Consider the following 17,930-nt stretch of genomic DNA (forward strand, 5'->3'; position numbering starts at 1 on the left):
TTTAGGACAATTCTCCATCGGAACTTGGACATCTCCAATTAAATTCATTGAGGGTGAGATAAATCAACCCCGGTGGCCTCCTCTGTTCTACCGGAGATGCGGATGAATCTGCGAATGGCACGGAGACACCCGGACAAAAGAAGGAACGAATGTACCCCAGGTATGCACACGTTTTCGATATGCGAGAGCCCGTCTTTCTACTCCTAGTGCATCCACTCACATATCCGTATCACGTCCGTCGCATTCGACATTCGACGCCGCGCACTACCACTTTTAATAGACACGCCAATGGGAATTCCATCTACTCCACTGGTGTCTCATACCCGTGTCCACTCGTTCTTCACTGGTATCAGTGCTGCTAAATTAATCGGACCTCCTTTTCCCTTCTACCCCTCACAAATCTGCAACACAAAATTTTCTTATTCAGTCAAAACTTCCAAAATCTTGAAAATTTCAGATTTTATTGAACGGAATATTTATTACTATTTATCGTTGAAATCTATAAAAAATAAATATATAAAAATATTTTTTCGTTTTCAAGATAAATGAGAAATTTTAATAACTTTTTATTTTTATTAATCTTCGAGGTGATCGGAAAAATTCAAATTTCCATTGCAAAATCGGTGGAATAAAGGAGCAATTAATTGTTGTTTTAACTCCTAAATTTTGATTTAAGAGAATCATTCGAAAATTTTCTAAATAAAATTTCAATTTAATAAGTGCACTTTCGATAACTGAAATGCCAGTTGTTTTCAAAGTGGGGGCATGATTCAATATAAATTCAAATTTTCACAAGTCGAGATGTTTGAAGACTTGAAATCCAGTGGAATAAATTCGCGAGTTTATTAGCCTCTGTGACAATCAATGGAAAATCACAAGTAGCCTGTGAAAATAACTCAACGGAATTTGTTGAAAGTCGGAGGCAGAAGTGAATAGTCGGCATTTGGAGCCATTAAAAAGTTTCTGTGCCTCAATTTGGTAACAACCGAAGTGATTTCCAAGATATTGATACGTCTTGTTGGTAGTCCGGAGTTGTAAAGGTAGAAAAGCCGTATGGGCACAGCCGTCTCGGAAACTCAGTAATTTCCTGAAAGCACGCGTGTTTCGCGTGACAATCGCCATATCCCGAGCTGCTCCCCATTCACACACAAGCCCCGACACTTGCCCAGCGTTGTGCCAACCTATAACCAGCATAAGGCAAATCCATCGGTGTACGCTATAAATGCAAGCAAAACTTTGAGTTTTCCATGCTCTTAATGCCACGCGAAACTCCACACTGTATTATGCATTTGAAATTTCACCCCAACACCCAGAGAAATTGAAATATTCAGTAAAAATTACTGAACAGTATACGTAATCCGAAGTAACCAGTCGTTTTTCGGCAGTTCTACGACACTCGAAGAAAATAAATCTGGAACTTTCAGTAATTTTTCATTAAGTTAATTAATCACTGAAAAAAAATACAAAAATATCGCGTTATTTTACCCGAAGGAATAAAATCTCGCGGGTAATTTTCAATTTATTATTTTTGAAAAGTAAAAAAAAACATGATTGTTGGATTTTAATTATTCTTATGTTTTGTTCAGTACAATTTTCCAATCGTTCAAAGTGGTGAGGTATCCATCATCAGACTGATGGATAATTTTAACGTTTTTCTTCCGGTAATTCTCATTCGATTTTCTCCTCCGCCTGCATATCCCTGGGAAAAACGCCTATACCTCATTCTCAACGACAAAAATTAACATAAATCCGTTAAATATATATTTATTGCCCTTTATCCGGGCATATCTTGGCTCCGCCATTATCGAGGGAGATCCGCAAAAATTTTCGCCATTTTTTACCGTAAAAAAAAAAAATGATGAGAATCCCCAGGCAATTTTGTGCGGCACAACCCCGCAGCTGAGATTTATCGATTAAAGATCTACAGGCCACTGGAGAATCCCCTCCACGTCGTCACCTTTCTCGAATAACCGAGGCTTATCGATGACTCCCCAAACGTTCCTCGATTTATCTTCTTTGATGTAAAAAAATGATTGGGTGAAACAAAAGCACGTGTATTGGCTCGACGAATTCCAGAGGTTTGTACCCCGTTATGTAATTGGGGTCGTGTGTAATATTCCCCGGTATTCGCCCCCCTCAGCACCCTGATAAAAGAATTATTTTTATCAAGCCTCACCCGTCCTCAATATAATCTCAAAAAATCACTTCAATGAGAGCCAACCCTCGGACAAATAAATAAAAAAAAATCCCACTGGATTGATCTGTATTTTTTCAAGTGCAGATTGTCTACGGAAATTCGAGAAATTCTAGCAATGATAATAACACCAATCCTAAGAAGATGAAAGTTTAATTCCGTCGGGGTCGTTAACGCAGATTGTAATGTTTTTTAAGATGAGTTTTCTAGTTAGAGGATAGCAAAGTCAAGAAAATCCGTTTGATCTCCCTCCCTCCCTCTCCGAGGCACGATGAGAGTAAAACTCAGCAAGTACTTTCAACCCCTTGGTGTGGGATTAATAGCCTGTTTTTAGTGGTAGTATAGCCCATTGGCTTTTCGAGAAGTTGAGTGGAAAAGTGAACAAGACGGATAATTGGCTTGGTCACAGTGGTTGAGATCTCGTCGATGAGAATACTGATCTTGTTAATCATCCGGGTTACAATAATAGGGCCAGTGCGACGAAAAAATTCAGCGAGGTAGTTTGGATGTGATCCAACCATCTCTTATCTATCCTGACTTTATTCCGAGTTGACTCCAAGCCCAGAACTTGTTTCCCTCAATTGCTCTCTTTATTCATCCAATTTATGTAACTATCTGAAAAAAAAAAACAACAACAAAGTGATAAAAATATTTTTCAGAACCCTCGGCTCCTCAAACCAGCCTTTTATCACACATTAGAAAAAAAAAAAATGGAGATTCCCGAGAAAAAATTGGCGGTTCTGACGGAAAAAGTGTCTGCAATTTTTATCCCTTTTTACAAATAAAAAAAGAAACTTGTTTTACGAGTATCGTCAACGTTATCGGGACAGCTATGAACATCAGCGTGAACGTGAAATAAACGAGAAAATGTCAGCACTTGGTGTGTCCTAGGGAATGAGAGAGATTCACACGTTGCTATTGGGCTGTATGAGGTACGTTAATTAAAGGAATTTACAGGACAATGGTTGTATTCAACAATTGTAGTTGCACCAAAAGCGTGAAACTATTTTATTTCCGTTAATGATTCATGATGGGGCTTTTAAGAGCCATCTGAGCATGTGTCTTTTTGCCGTGGATCGTGTACGGTCTAACCACTGCCCCAACTATTTCCACTGGAATTCACTTTATTCTAGTGTGAATTAACCCTCTGTCAATTACTTTTGCCCTGATTACTGTACATACACGAAAAAAATCACTGAATCTCCTCCATTTTACACTTTATTTATCCTGACATCATCAGTTATTGCCAATATCTTCTCAAATTTCTATCTCTTCAATTATTTAATTGTTTCAATAATAAAAATTATTAATAATAATTGTTAATTAAAGAAAGAAGAAAACATACATAAAGAGAACATTGATAATATTGTTCCAGATTTTATTACGCGAATACAATTTTTGATGACCCCCGAAATGGCGCTGGAGAAATATAAAAGAGATAACTCGAGAGAAGACTTGTTTACAACGTGGAATAGCCCGAATATGAGTCATTAGTTTTATTTGTAAGTGGAAATTCTTGTTATCGTAATTTGGAAGGAAAAGGACTTTTTCTATAATGATTTGGGGAAAGGGAATTGACGACCCAGTTTGCTCAAGTTTTGTTTCATTCAGTATCTATGATACTGGTGGTACTCCCGACAGCCATTTCCTGAAGACAAAACTTTTCGGAAAAGCATCCTACAGACATTGCCCATATACAATATCAAGTACCACGTCCTCAAAACGATCGCTGACACTATCTTTCTCTGGGAAACTTCCCGGTTTCCATTTACTTTGGCCTCTCTCATCGCTAGAACAAACCCCACCGTGTTCTCTTTAACCCCTTCAAGCACCCATATACATTACGTGACAGTAATACTTGCCCAATTTTTCTTTTTTTATTCTCCCTCCACTCACTGGCTGTTCCCCCTTTTTTTTTATCTGTCACGTGAATTTATCCTCGCTTGATATCATCGCAGTTGAAAAACTCGATCCTTTAAACGTCCAGATATGCTCCCACTGCTTTTTAAGAAACAAAACTGTCCCTTCAGTCGGAAAAAAAAACAGAACCGGTACCACTGTGATATACATATTTCATCGTGACGGATTCCGGTCACGAAACCCGCCCAAATTTTCCAAATGCTGTCTCCTCCCTGCTGTACATCCAGTGTTTCCATAAATTCCCACATTTTTTTAACTGCAGAAATCAGACCTCCGCACTTTTCCCATTGTCCTCCGGGAAATGAAAAATCTCCGGGTTCTTAATGTTTTTCGGGCGATTCATTAATGGTATCACGATCTGCGTGAATAAATTTGGGTGAATAATTAAAAATTATAGTAAAATTGTACGCGGATAATGCAGAACTATCAGTCATTTGGTTGAAGTGGTAATCTCGATGATTTTCCCGCAGAATACTCCGTTGGAAAATTACACTGGGAATTTTTAAGAATTCTTCAGTAACGAATTTAATTATATGTCATATTGAATTTTTTACGATCAGCACAAAAATTCAAGCTTTCATTGAAAAATCGATTATTATTCACCAGAACAAAGCCATATTTTCAATTCGAAAAATAATTAGAAATTTAATGAGATTTTTAAATTGGAATGTCATTCAAACTCACGTTGAAGTTGAAAATTCATCTGACTCAGTAGCTGAAATTTTAAGAAATTTTTCACAATGTCCCCCATTTTCAATACCGAACCCGATAAACCCGTTGTCTGTTACAACTCCCAAAGTTATTTCCAAGGAACTCTAGGAAAAGCTGAAGTGAAATTGCGGTGATTTCCTACGAGAAAAATAAATGACTCGTGTCCCAATAAAATGTATATTCACATAAACCCCGCGGAAATCCCCATCCTAATTAACTTCCGATGGTTCCAATGGAGATCCGTAAATTGAAATCGTGACAGACAACCGTCAGTGAGAATGCTCCTGATTTTTCGAAAAAACCAGTACCAGTAAAACTTTTTCAATTAAAAAGTTCACCCGAGATTTTTCCGAGTAACTTGTGTATCGAGTCTTATCCGAATGCTTCATAACCGGATATATAATCCCGAAGGATCCCGATATCCTTGTCGATATGGATAATCCATCGGCAGGGTCCATATCGATGTGAGAAGCCCGAGGCCATTAGATGTCGCCTAATCAGCCTTTATTACCACAGCTAATCATCCCACCGTCAGCATCCAGTCTAGAGACTATAATAAACGTATGTTGCATTAACACCGATGAAAATAAAGAACCCAAGAGCGAGATATTCCGGAGGAGGGCAATTAATCATCCGGGGTCATCAATCAATTATCCATCGAATTCAATGGGTGGTACAGCCGTTCATCCCATCAATTAACAAACAGATCCCGATATAAATTCTCCCGGGTTAAGCCACAACGACACTTGCCCACCCAGTAATACTCCCAATAATTCAATTTCCAACGAGAAACAAAGAATTTTTACAAAAATTAATCGAAAGTGGTTATTCGCCGCCACACGAAATGCAATCCTTTCAGGCTCACACTCTCACCTGGGGTCTTCACGGAATTCCGCATACTCTTTTTTCTATTTTTTTTTTTCTCTTTTTTTTTCTTCCTTTTTTTTTTCTTTTTGCAGACTCGTTTGCATTCGCTCGCGGCGAGACTCCGGTATCTCATTTTCCCTCAACCCCCGTCTCACTAACACCCACTCTTGGTTACCCGATAAGCCAATAAAGTCGCAGTGGAGTTCCTCGTTAACGCGTTCCTTTTTTTTTTTTATCGCTCCAAAGTACCCGCCTAGGCAATGCTTTATTATGCAACATCAATTTAATCAGTGTCGTGCCAACTTTTACTCCCCATTTCTTATTTTTATAACATTTTTTAATGTATGAATGGCCGGTTTGGCGGATGATAAAAGGGAAACGGTGGGTTTTCGGTGGAGCTCAAGGAAATGGGGGGTTTCATGAATTTTTGAGCTCATGTGATCGTCACACGATTTTTCAATCTTTCGTGGAAATGAAATTTTATTAAGTGGAGAATTTTAAATTCAATGATATGCTGACGATTTTTTTCTCCAGATGTTTTTTTTTCAATGGAATATTAATTTAGAATTGATTTGTCAATTAATAATCAGGGTTGACTTCCTCCATTTTAGAGAAGATAAATATGTTTAATGGAGTTATGACGTCACGTTATTTCTTACGACATCGGAAGGATGTGGAGTGCTATAAAAATTCTTTGATGAAAAAAAAAATGCCGTAAAAATGACGGCGCAGCTCAATATGTACAAGAAATTTAAAATGAAGAAATGACTAGGTGTCGGATACACCTCAGTTCGTAGAGCACCCGATGCATAATTCAAGGTTCTCACTTCAAATCGCTGTGTGGACAAGCCATTTTTTCCAATGAATTTTTTGTTATTCATCTCGCAAATATCGATTCCAAAAATCTCGAATTACAAATACTCCACTCCCCCGTTGTCCTATCCAAAGCAAATAATAAGACTATAAATATAATTCCAAATCCTAAATTAATTAACTACTCATTTTCCAAAAATTCAACTCGGAGAAATAAAAAATGAATTGAATTAATAATGAATTTTTCATTGATAGATTGACATCATTTTAGAGAATTTTCATGAGCAAAATTAATCCCCCACTTGTGATAAATTGGATGTGTCGTGATAGTATGAAAATAATAGAATGATATATTTGTTGACGTTCCACCCAGAAAAATGGCGGTTGATCGAATATTCATCGATCCAATTCGTCGAGATACCTTGAGATTTTCGTGTTTATATTTTTGTCTGTCATTTATCCGGATAGAATTGAGAGAGTCTGTCAATAAGAAACGATGAGGATAGATCAACTACTGGGTTATAGTTTTCTCCTGTCGTTTCCCTCGAAACTTTGCACACGATATGATATACAACTCTTTTCCATCCCCTTTTCCATCTCTGGCACCCCTTTGCCGTATATCTTTGCCCTCTGCACTAGTAAAGTTATGCGAACAAGTCCGAGAGACAGCTCTAACCCACTTTTGTGATACCATCTTCACAATGGTCACTTTTTTTCCCTCACATCTCACTCCTGTAATGCAATAAACTCTCAACTCATATCGAGACCGCTCCAACGTGATGCGTCAACTAGTTTTAATTTTTTTTCTTTTTGACAGTTAAAATAGGGGAGGCTGATAGAATTGTTGACAGTATTTCAATTGTTTGTTTAGAAATGCGCATGAACAAACAGGGGATTGGTTAGACGAGGGAGCGATGAGTGGAAATTATATGAACAAAACGGAATAGAACCGCTATTAATACTAATATTTTTTGTTATTCAACAAAAAAGAATGATTTTATTTTATACTTATACTTTGCATCGATGGTAAAGTATCGAATACTGCACAGAATTTTTTGATTAAAAAAAAAATGTTATTGACGATCGAGGGCAATCCCAAAACAAAATCCAGAAATTTCCATATTTTAATAAATATTTAAAGTCATTATTACTGGATTTTATTATCTAAATATTGATTCACTCATGAAAAAATGTGACAATTTTATCCACTCCCCCAATACCGTAATGAGAATTAACAAGTGCTCCACAATTTTCCACAGTAAATAAAATAAAAATAAAATAGAGTTGATCATCTCGCGGTGAGAAATGCGCGTTGTAGATTATGAAAGTAAATTACTTACGATTTATCGTGAAGAAGAATCAATAGAGTTCAACAATCTTGCGGTCCACTTTTTGATTGAGAAAAAAGTGATGCGATTGGTACGAAAGTCGGTGAAAAATTGCCAACAAAGGCGAATTACCGATCAAGTGGCTTCCCAGAGATTTTAGGATGAGAATAGGTCTGGGGGGTTGGTCTAGGGGCCTTTGGGGCACTCTTGAGGAGGACTCTCGTATCGCGTCGCGACGCCGACTGGTGGCTTTGGCATCGCCGTCACTACGACACCACGAGGAGGAAACCAGAGGATGAGGACGAGACGGGAGGGAAAAACGAGAGTGTACTATCGCGTGGTGAGTGTCGATCTAACGCATGCGTATCCACTACGGAGGGAAACAAGTCATAAACATTTCGTACAGCCTCACAAGTGGTTTCCCCAATGGTAATTCAAATGACTTTGGGGTAAGTAACAGTCAAAACCATTATGATCGGTTTCCAATCCATTCTTTAAAGATGAATTACCGATTTTTTTACTTTCTAACAAATTGTTGATCGGATTGACCCAAAAAAATATACAGTGTACTTAATATTTGTTTTAGTCTCACGAAATTTCGGGATCCTGCAATAATTTCCCGTTTATAACTTCTCGCGAAAACTTGGAACAAATGACGTTAAAAATAAAATAATTATTTAATGCGAGTGTATTTATTGGATAGATAAATCGTGACGGAAATTGTGTTATTGATTTTTATGTAATATTCAGGAATATATGAAGAGTATGTGCTGATGGTACATGTACGGATGATTTAACTCCAATAGTATATATAGAATAATCCTCCCGAAAAAATATGAATCAGGCAGGTCTCAGTTTGAGATCAGGATATCTCATGTGGAGAAAGGAGGAAGACCATCGGTTAAATTTATGAGTCAACTCCAAACTATCGAGTTGTGAGTTTGGCACACGTGAAATCCAGACGTTGGAAAGTTGAACGTATCAATTTGAAATTGAGAGGAAAAATATAGAGTCCAAGTTATTTATGAAATGTTTACAATCATAAATTAATCGATAAAATTATACCGTCAATGGACTATTTCCCCGCCAACTCCTGTCTCATTCGTCGTTTTGCTGAATGAGTGAGACGACTGCTCTATCCCCTCTGAATTCTCTAGCTTTACGATATGGGGGCGTAAAAAAATCCAATAGCTTCGCCCTGAAATTAATTTATCTCTCTTCCTCATCGTACCGCAAAGAGTTGGGGCATTACCTTTCTTCATTCTATCTCACGAAAAAAACTTCTCAAAAGAAGAAGAAAAGAAAATGGTAAATAAATAAAACAAAAACACCTGAGAGAGACTGTTATTTTTCATGAAAGTCCAGGCGTGATGATTAAGTGGAGAAAACGTCGGGGAGGAATAAAAGTTAATACCGGCATTTTCCTTCACCGCCAGTATCATGCCAGGTGTATATCGTCAGAAGAAGGGAAACTGAGGAGAGCAGAAAAAAAAAATAGAGAACAATTAATAATTGTAATTTGTACTTATTATTACGAGCTTATTAATCTAATCGTTAATTCATTCGCCAAATTTTGACAATTCGATGACGAAAACTTACCCCTCATCAGTGCGTCATCCTGAATCCTCCCGAGTCCTTGGACAATAAAATTTACCAGTTGGTACACTAGTTTTTATTATGCAGCACCTGAATTTTAACGGTGCACCGGCATTGCGCAGCACTGGAATTTTCTCCGCGATTTCACGAGAAATATTCCCATATTTTTTTCCTCTGCGTGCAGTATAAAAAAGTTTAGTGCATTTTTTATAGTCACTTATTTAAGAAAATACTGTATACAATAATATTCCATAAATTACGAAAAGATACAAATAGAGAAAAGTTGTGGATAATTCACGAGAGATTGCGATGAGAAATAAAATAGAATAAAATGTGCGCCTCGGTAATTTTTATTGGACGCTCCGTAATTATTCTTCAATATTTTATTTTTATTTTTTTTTTTATGAAATGATGAATTATTGAATGAGGTAGAAAAATGCTTAATGCTGGTGATTTTATCTTTGGTTTAAATCCATTGGACTATGTGGATCCAATGTAACATCTGGTGATAATGCAATTTTTTCACCAAAGATTTAACGACACGCACATGACGATACGTTTACCGACATGCTTGATGAGCTTATCGCAGAAACTTGCACGCAATTCAGTTTCACGTGTACACCAATACTAAGATAACCACCACCACTACATACACGCCACGGAGAAGATGGCTAGAGGCGATTTGAAGGAAAAATAAATATAAAAATGGGAATTAGCGAGGGCATTTTTTCCAGGTGTTTCACCCCAACTTCTAGTGCTTCCTGAGCTTTTTCTGGGGGTAGGGGTAAGTGTATACTAATTTCAGTGGTTGTAAATAAATCTTTTTGCAGCTCTTAACGTGGAGTTACGACTTTCTGTGATATCACGACTCACTAACCACGTGAGAAAATAAAATAAACGAATTTCAAAGTTGTTAAATATTGATTGATCTAAAAAAATAATAATTAGGCAAAATAGAAATTTTTTTTTTGTCGCTTTTTCTTAAATTGATTTTTCAAAATACTCCACATCTTTAGAAGTGAATTATCAGAACTTACAAGTATTGTAAGAAACTTTTGAAGAATTAAATTGTTAAACAGTTCAAACACAATGATTTCACGGTAAACTTTTGGCGTTTCCTGTCCAAAATTCCTACATATTCTCCGCACGTCAGGAATTTCTGTATTATCACATTCCCAGAGCCTTATCACCGAAAAATGAAATCCAACAATTACCGAGGGTGGAAGGCCCGCTGACTTCATTAGGGTGTCGCACGAAAAAATGAATTGGGGGAGGAAATACAGAGGTATTTCCATTTATTTGAAATTTCCAAGTTTACGTTAACTCGTTTTGGGTTGGGACTTAAACTATGGGCTGAGGAATACGATGAGAGAGGGCAGAGTGAGATGGTAGCAAACGCTAGGTTGGAAGGTTTGCATATATTAAGTAAGCTGACGTTAACCCTAGCTGTGAGCTTTTCTTACGAGGGAGAAATGGAGTGCGGCATCCACGGTATTTTCCAGGTTGCTATGTACTATATACTATGGCACACACCCTTCGAATTACCTAGCCACGGCCAGACTGGTTTAGATCGTTACCCCGAAAAGTTTCTTCGGGCCGTAAGTCTTCGGCCCAACCCCTGGATGGATAACCCGTAACCACCCCCTCCAACCCTCTCTGTTGCACTATTTATTTTTCCGCACAACACAATTAAAAATTTCATTCAAATAAATTACGATTATCCCTGAATTTCCAATAGAATTCAAAATATCTCCCTATTTTTGTTTTCATCTCAGAAATAAAATAAAATGATTATTACTGTAATCAGTGTATAAATATATTATTAACAAAATGACAGAAACAAAAAAATAGTTCCACGTCCTTCCCTGGAGCTGTTGGAAATTGCAGGTGTAATTTTCTAACAGCAAAAACCAACAGAAGAGTCGAGGGATCAAATTAAATTCTGGAGGGAAAAACAATCGTTACTTCTATCAATAGATTTTTTTGGAGGCAGAAGCTCTCCTGTTGAGAATCACCAAGTGGAGAAAGGGAGTAACAATTGTTTCTCTCCACTTGAACTTCCCCATAATCTTATTAATAATCTTGAGAACGGAAGACATAGGAGAGAGATCAGATAATTTCCTTTCTTGAATGGTTTAAAAAGAGTCTTTCACTCCAGAAGTTGTCGGGATGTGGAGCAGAACAAGAAAATTTTCATCTCGGTAGATCTGTTTTCTTGTTAGAGAGGTTAATGGATTGGAAATTGTAACTGCTTGAGAGGGTAGTCATGGTTAATCAATTGAATGTTTTGGATTGGACATCGGCTTTTTTTCCTCGTGATTTCAGTTTCACTTCAAATTTCTGATAAGAAACCGGCGCGTAATTTTAATTCAACAATGAATTACAATGAATAATTATACAGTCAATAGAATTTATTGCAACATTGAAAATTCTTTATACGTTATTTTTCATAGACTCACTTAGGACGGGGTTTTGATCATCTCCGAGGTGTTTGATGAAGTGATCCACTACATGGCAAACGGCATGTGCATAATTCGTTGTCACACGAGGAGAACCCAGTGCACGCCCACTGTGTCTGACGTTTCCATCGTTAATTCCTCGATGCGTGATCCTGTCCTCCACCAGCTGGTGGAGTTGTACCCTGTGCACGTTATCCCATACCACAGAAAGAACAATTCCCATTCCTTCATACCCCTACAATATCAAAACGTCCCTCTTATTTCGTAACTTCAATTTTTTCTCCCAGAATTTTGTGAGGGATTGGACTTACCCGAGGTACTAAAACCCAGTCGAAGGGAAAAAAAAAAACTAGAAATGAAGTCAGGGAAGTGATAGTAATGTGTGCGGACGTGATCTGCTGAACGTGTACCAGAGAAAACTGGAAATCAAGTCGATCTTGGATGAGGTGCATCCTCGTTGCCAGGGTGATGGCCAATCTATCCCTGCAACCTTCTTTTTATTTTCATTCTTCTCCCTTGTTTTGTAACTCCTGCATTTTTATTCCTCATCTCCTGACCTTTTTTCTCCATTCGATTTCAGTGCGATCGAAAGTAATTAATCAAGCGCAATTTAGAAATTGATGAGCCGCGATGAATTGAATTCAATGAATTTCCGAACAATTGGGGGTTACAAGAAATATATAGGTGAATCAAAAATATAATGTGCATATTTTTTAATCTCAGGCGATAAATGATGAAACGAACGGAAACTTTTCGATTCGCGGGGAACTTATCGACAAATACTCTGTTGGAAAATATTTCTACACGATTGAAAAATGACACTTGCGATTTCAAGTTGAAAAATAATAAATTTTTAGCGACATAGGAATTTTGAAGATGAATGAGAAATTGCGAAAGAATTTTCAATCAGAATTGACTAGAAATAGAGTGACTGAAATTTCAAGAAATCTTAAACCGAGTACAAGAAAAATACAAGTGGTAAATTTTCTTCTCGATTGATACTGAAGTAGAAATTCCGTGTGAAACAGTGAATTCCCAAGACTGGTGGAGAATTCATTAGTGCAATTGAAATAAATAATGCCCTGTAAACTGGGAACTGATGAATTCGAGTGTATCTTTGGCTGGTGGTTTAGATAGTGTGGCGGTGAGTTGGGGCAAGGTTTCCATTTGGAATTTATCTCACGTATCCCAAACCCGGTAGAGGCTTAGATTGAGAGCGGAAAGACGAGAGAATAAGCAGGTGCGGGGATTTCCGAAAGCGCCGCGGCATTAGAAACCCTATTCAATAAAATTTCAGTCTGATAACAGTCTGTTACGTTGTAATTCCAATGATAATATGACTCGACCATAAATGCATTTAAGACTCCTTCAACTCAATGAATACGTTATGAACGCCCAGGAATTTTCATTTCCTGAAAAATACTGCTAATGGGATGGAAAAATTATTTGGGGTAAGTGGCAATGCGACTGGAAAGTAGCGGTTGCGCTTGCCAGTTCGATCGAACGTTAATTTCGAGTCATACTGGGCTTCGCATATTAATTTTCGACCAACGCACTCGTTTCACTCGCATTCTCGCATGACACGCATTCGCTCCCTGCATTCTCATTACACTATTTTCTCTCCCTCTCACTCTCTCTCTCTCTCTCTCTCTGACACGGTAGTTTTACTCGTGTAGCACTCGTTGACCTCGATTCTACTGACAATTTACGACAATTTAAGCCGTACTAATGACATTCATATTATCTGATTATAATTATGATGTATCCTGGGCGAAAGCGAATGTTTTTAACATTATTCAATTATTACGTATCGGAAGTTATTGTTTCGTTTTGATTAACGACGTGGATTTCATGGGCTTTTGGCTGGAGAAGCTCTAAAAATTACGGAAATGTAAAATCAGAATTTACCTATTTTATTTTACTTACTCTACATCACGCGATGAACAATTATATCAATTGTTCTGACAGTTATAAATGAAAAGAACCAAAATAAAAATTTTTTGTCGTAACACCAAAAAAATGAAAATTTCAAATTTGACGACCTACAATCTTACAATTTAGTATCGATGAAATTTTACGAATTTTAAATTTAATATAACATTTGCTTTTAAAAAATAGCCGATATTTTTAATTTTAGCCACAATGACAACTACTCGACTATTTACTGCGCTTAATTGAAGTGAATTTCGAGGAGATAAATTTTTGAAAAAATAGTTAGAATTTACCACGATATCTAGATTCTAGATTCACACTTCCGAATGCTCCGGTTTACCAGGCGAGTTGGTAAAGAAGAAAGCTCCGATCAGCTGTTCGTAATCAGCCATCAAGCATCAATTCCCGTCAGAATAAGACTCCGTGAACAGACCGAAGATCTTTCCCTCCTCGAATGTCCTCGGATTTACTTAAAACCGCAATAATAATAGAAATGTGATCAAAAGTGCTGCCTCAATCAATTATAGCTCCACCAGTAGTTGATTTGTTCAGTACCGCATCGTTAACTGCCGACCGGTAATCTACTGCATTGCTTCTCTAGGTTAAATGTCACTATCACAGTGAGGCATTTCATAACACTTGCTGATTCCGAGAAAAAAGTCAGTCATTGGATGATATAATATAAAAATCATCTGCAAGACCCAATGGCGCAAATCCGACATCAAGGACGACATTCGAGGGAGGACTCAGCACCACCAGGCAATAGTCACTCAACAAATCAACAATCTGACTTGAGTTTCTTCACATCTATCGACGAGGCCACCAAGACATGGCTGAAGAATTTACATCATATCTGGGATCTCTGTAAGTCCTCCCGAATCACTCAATTCTCTCAAAGGAATTCATTTTTTCAATTCTGTTACAGGGAAAGAGAGCGAAGCTGTGACAAAAACTCTTTATGATTATTTCGATACAGCGCCAAATCCTTATCTAAGCACTTTGCGTCTTCTGGTTAACACAGCAGATTTTAATAATATAAAACCAAAAGCTTCCCTCGCCCTGACAGGTCCGTACCAATAGCATTAACTCATCTCGAAATACTTCATCGATAATTTCTGTTTCTTCCAGTAATGAATGACTTCCGGAAATGGCTTTCTGTCCAAAAGGCAATGTACACCGAGTGTTTAGTTCCTGATTTGAAATTAGCAGCTCTGAGACTAGTGATGAAGCAGAAGAGCATGAAACTAGTGGAATTAGTCTCGAACGCCTACGAGTTGGAGACTAATAATGAGTTATTTCTTCCTTTTTTGAAGGTAATTGTAAAAAAATTGTCTTATATCTTTATTCATTTCTAGTTTGTGGAAGAGTGAGGTATCCAATCTTTCAGGGCATGCTGCATGAGAAAAAGTACAAAGAAGTGGCACAATATGCAACAATTCTACACCTCGAGTCCCACTTCTCCCATCCTGAGGTTCTCCTCTTACCTCTAATCCTCCAAACGAAGAACACAATTGCTGAGGACTTCATGGCGTCTTGTCCAGAGATCCAAAAATCCTTCATAGTCTACCTGGACGATCTGCTCTCGCCATCGAAGATAATGCAGCATGTTCTGGACGATTATATAACATCCAACGATATCCCAGATGTGAAGATGTCGACCTGTCACTCTCGACCAATGATGAAACTCATCGCTCGTCTAATTAAAGATTACAATTTTTCCTCCGAAATCTGTCCAAACTTGAATCGAAAGAGAGGAGAAAGTGCATTGCACTTCCTCATCTACAAAAGATTCGTCGACGGGACCTTGAGCTCGGAATGCTGGAGGGAAATGGCCAGGGAGGCGGTGGGAAATGATCCAAGGCTTCAACTGAGCCTAGTGTCAGGGATAACCTCCTACGACATCGACGAGGCCCTGTACTGGGCGAGAACTTTTAACATTCCCGAAGATCAACTACCGTTGGCTATAGCCGGCCTCAATGCCCAAGTACCCCAGCAATCCGCGCCCCATGAGCCTGAGGAATCCTGGGACGAGCCCCAAGATGGTATCGCTTACCACACACTGAAGATTCCCAGGGATCGAGTCAAACTGGTGGACTCTCCTCAGACTTTCTCACAGTTCATCAATCAGGAAATGAGAGGGATTACCATGGTGGGGATCGATGCTGAGTGGAAGCCCTCATTCGGTGTGAAGAAAAGTGAATTGGCAGTTATACAAGTGGCTACAGAAAATGCTGTGTTCATTCTGGATGTGACGACGTTGAGACCTGAAAATTCCGAGATATGGAAACAGTTGAGTGTAAAACTCCTCGGGAATCGAAGTATTGTTAAAATAGGTTTCGGACTAACTCACGACATAACAATGTTCAAAGAGTCACTGCCAGCACTGGGGGAAATCCGAGTAGGGCAGTCCGGCTTCCTGGACCTCCAGCATCTGTGGCATAAGCTAGCGACGGAGTACAAATTGAATCTTGAGTTTCAGGGAGATCAGAATTTCAATAGAGGGAGTTTGAGTAAATTGGTAGAGATCACTCTTGGAAATCGATTAAACAAAAACGATCAGTTTTCCAATTGGGAGAGGAGACCCTTGAGAGAGAGTCAGATAATCTATGCAGCTTTGGATGCCTATTGTCTGCTGGAGGTGTGGGACAAACTCGCGGGGATTTGTCTTGCGAGGGAAATTCCCTTCTTCGAGATATGTGGGGAGCTGCAGCATCTCCCTCATCAGTCTCCCTGCAAACCTATGAAGAAAACTAAGGAGCAGGCGCAAGGGGGCAACTCCAAAGATACTGGAGGAATGGGAGAGCAGGGAAAGATTGATGGAGAGGGCTTTGGGAGGAGTATACCTGCTCATCAGTGGAGGGTCGTCTGTGATTCTATGCTATGCGGGTTGGCTAAGCAACTTCGCATGTGTGGCTGTGACTGCGTTAATATTGAATTCGATAGAGGTGGGCATCAATCCGCACGTATAGCTGGAAATGAAAAGAGAGTGCTTCTGACACGACATGCAAATCATCAGAAGGTAATCCGTGTTTTAATGAGATAAAGAGCGATAAGGGCATAAAGAAACGAAATGGCTGATGTAATCATGATTTTTTAGTTGGCGGAACTTGCTGATTTATCTCCCGAAAATTGTTACAAAGTTCTCAATGACAAACCTGATTGTCAATTACAAGAGGTGCTGAGTCATTTCAATATCAAACTCACGGAGGAGGATATATTCAGTCGTTGTCAGATATGCAATGGCGATGAATTTATTTTATTGTCAAATAATACTCTCTGGGATTTAATGAGAAGGTACACCCTTTTTATGGGCGATATTTTGGCCATTGAATGTCATTTTTCAGCGATAGAATTCATAAATATTGTTTGTTCAATAGATTTGGAAATCGTGAAAATCACTCAAATCCACCGAGGGGTAATCCTCGTTATGACAGCGATCGTTACGTGATGGAGAGCTCATCGAGAAATACACCAGCTGAGACCAGGAGCAATCGTCCTTGGTCACTATCAACAAACACGTTGAATGCGGCAAACTGCACGACAAAGTATGGTGCGAAAATTCAAGTGAAGAAGGTACCAAGAAGTGTTCTAAAATCAGTTCCTCAGTTTTACGTGTGCGAGGGCTGTGGCAAGGTATATTGGGATGGCCCACACCTGGAGCGAACTTTGAATGGAATATTGAAGGACATTATCAGTCGAAATTGAGGAGTAGTTCAATGAATTGTTATGGAAGTTTCTCATGAACGTTAACCCTTTACCTTCTCCATAAAAATTCCGCTCCAAATATTTTGGCTTAACCAAGATAGATATTTAGGCTTCAATAAGTACTTTAAAAACCCCAACTAAAGCTTCCATTTAGGAATTAACTACAGGCACTGCATGAATTTTTTTTTTATTTTCTAATGGAAAAATTGAACGAAAAATGATAGATGTATATTTTTTAATTTTGATCAATGGATAAAAAATCATCATTTTCTCAGTTTTCGATTGTTCCAGTATTTTTCAGAATGAAAAAATATTAATTTGACATTTTTCATTCAATACTGAAGGTTCGTTATTATTTTGAAAGAGTCATGTAAGAGGCCAAATTGTTCATTAATAAATATAATC

General features: G+C 38.2%; 1 protein-coding gene across 3 annotated transcripts in view; it reads left to right on the forward strand.

Moving 5' to 3' along the window:
* Positions 1–17,895, forward strand: part of Nbr (exonuclease mut-7 homolog) — a 91,445-nt gene extending 73,550 nt beyond the window's left edge. The window contains exons 1-7 of one of the 3 annotated variants that reach the window (XM_011315874.1): positions 76–160; positions 14,422–14,684; positions 14,746–14,886; positions 14,949–15,133; positions 15,208–16,839; positions 16,918–17,114; positions 17,198–17,895. In XM_011315874.1, coding sequence (XP_011314176.1) covers positions 14,525–14,684; positions 14,746–14,886; positions 14,949–15,133; positions 15,208–16,839; positions 16,918–17,114; positions 17,198–17,525 — 2,643 coding nt within the window. In that variant the 5' untranslated portion in view covers positions 76–160; positions 14,422–14,524 and the 3' untranslated portion in view covers positions 17,526–17,895. Of the gene's footprint in view, positions 1–75; positions 161–14,211; positions 14,685–14,745; positions 14,887–14,948; positions 15,134–15,207; positions 16,840–16,917; positions 17,115–17,197 lie in introns of those variants that run through there. The other 2 variants (XM_011315875.1, XM_011315873.1) reach the window with 2 other exon arrangements.
* The last annotated feature ends 35 nt before the right edge of the window (positions 17,896–17,930 follow it).

The sequence above is a fragment of the Fopius arisanus genome, unplaced genomic scaffold (assembly GCF_000806365.1).
Source record: "Fopius arisanus strain USDA-PBARC FA_bdor unplaced genomic scaffold, ASM80636v1 scaffold00005, whole genome shotgun sequence".
In the NCBI taxonomy this organism is placed as follows: domain Eukaryota; kingdom Metazoa; phylum Arthropoda; class Insecta; order Hymenoptera; family Braconidae; genus Fopius; species Fopius arisanus.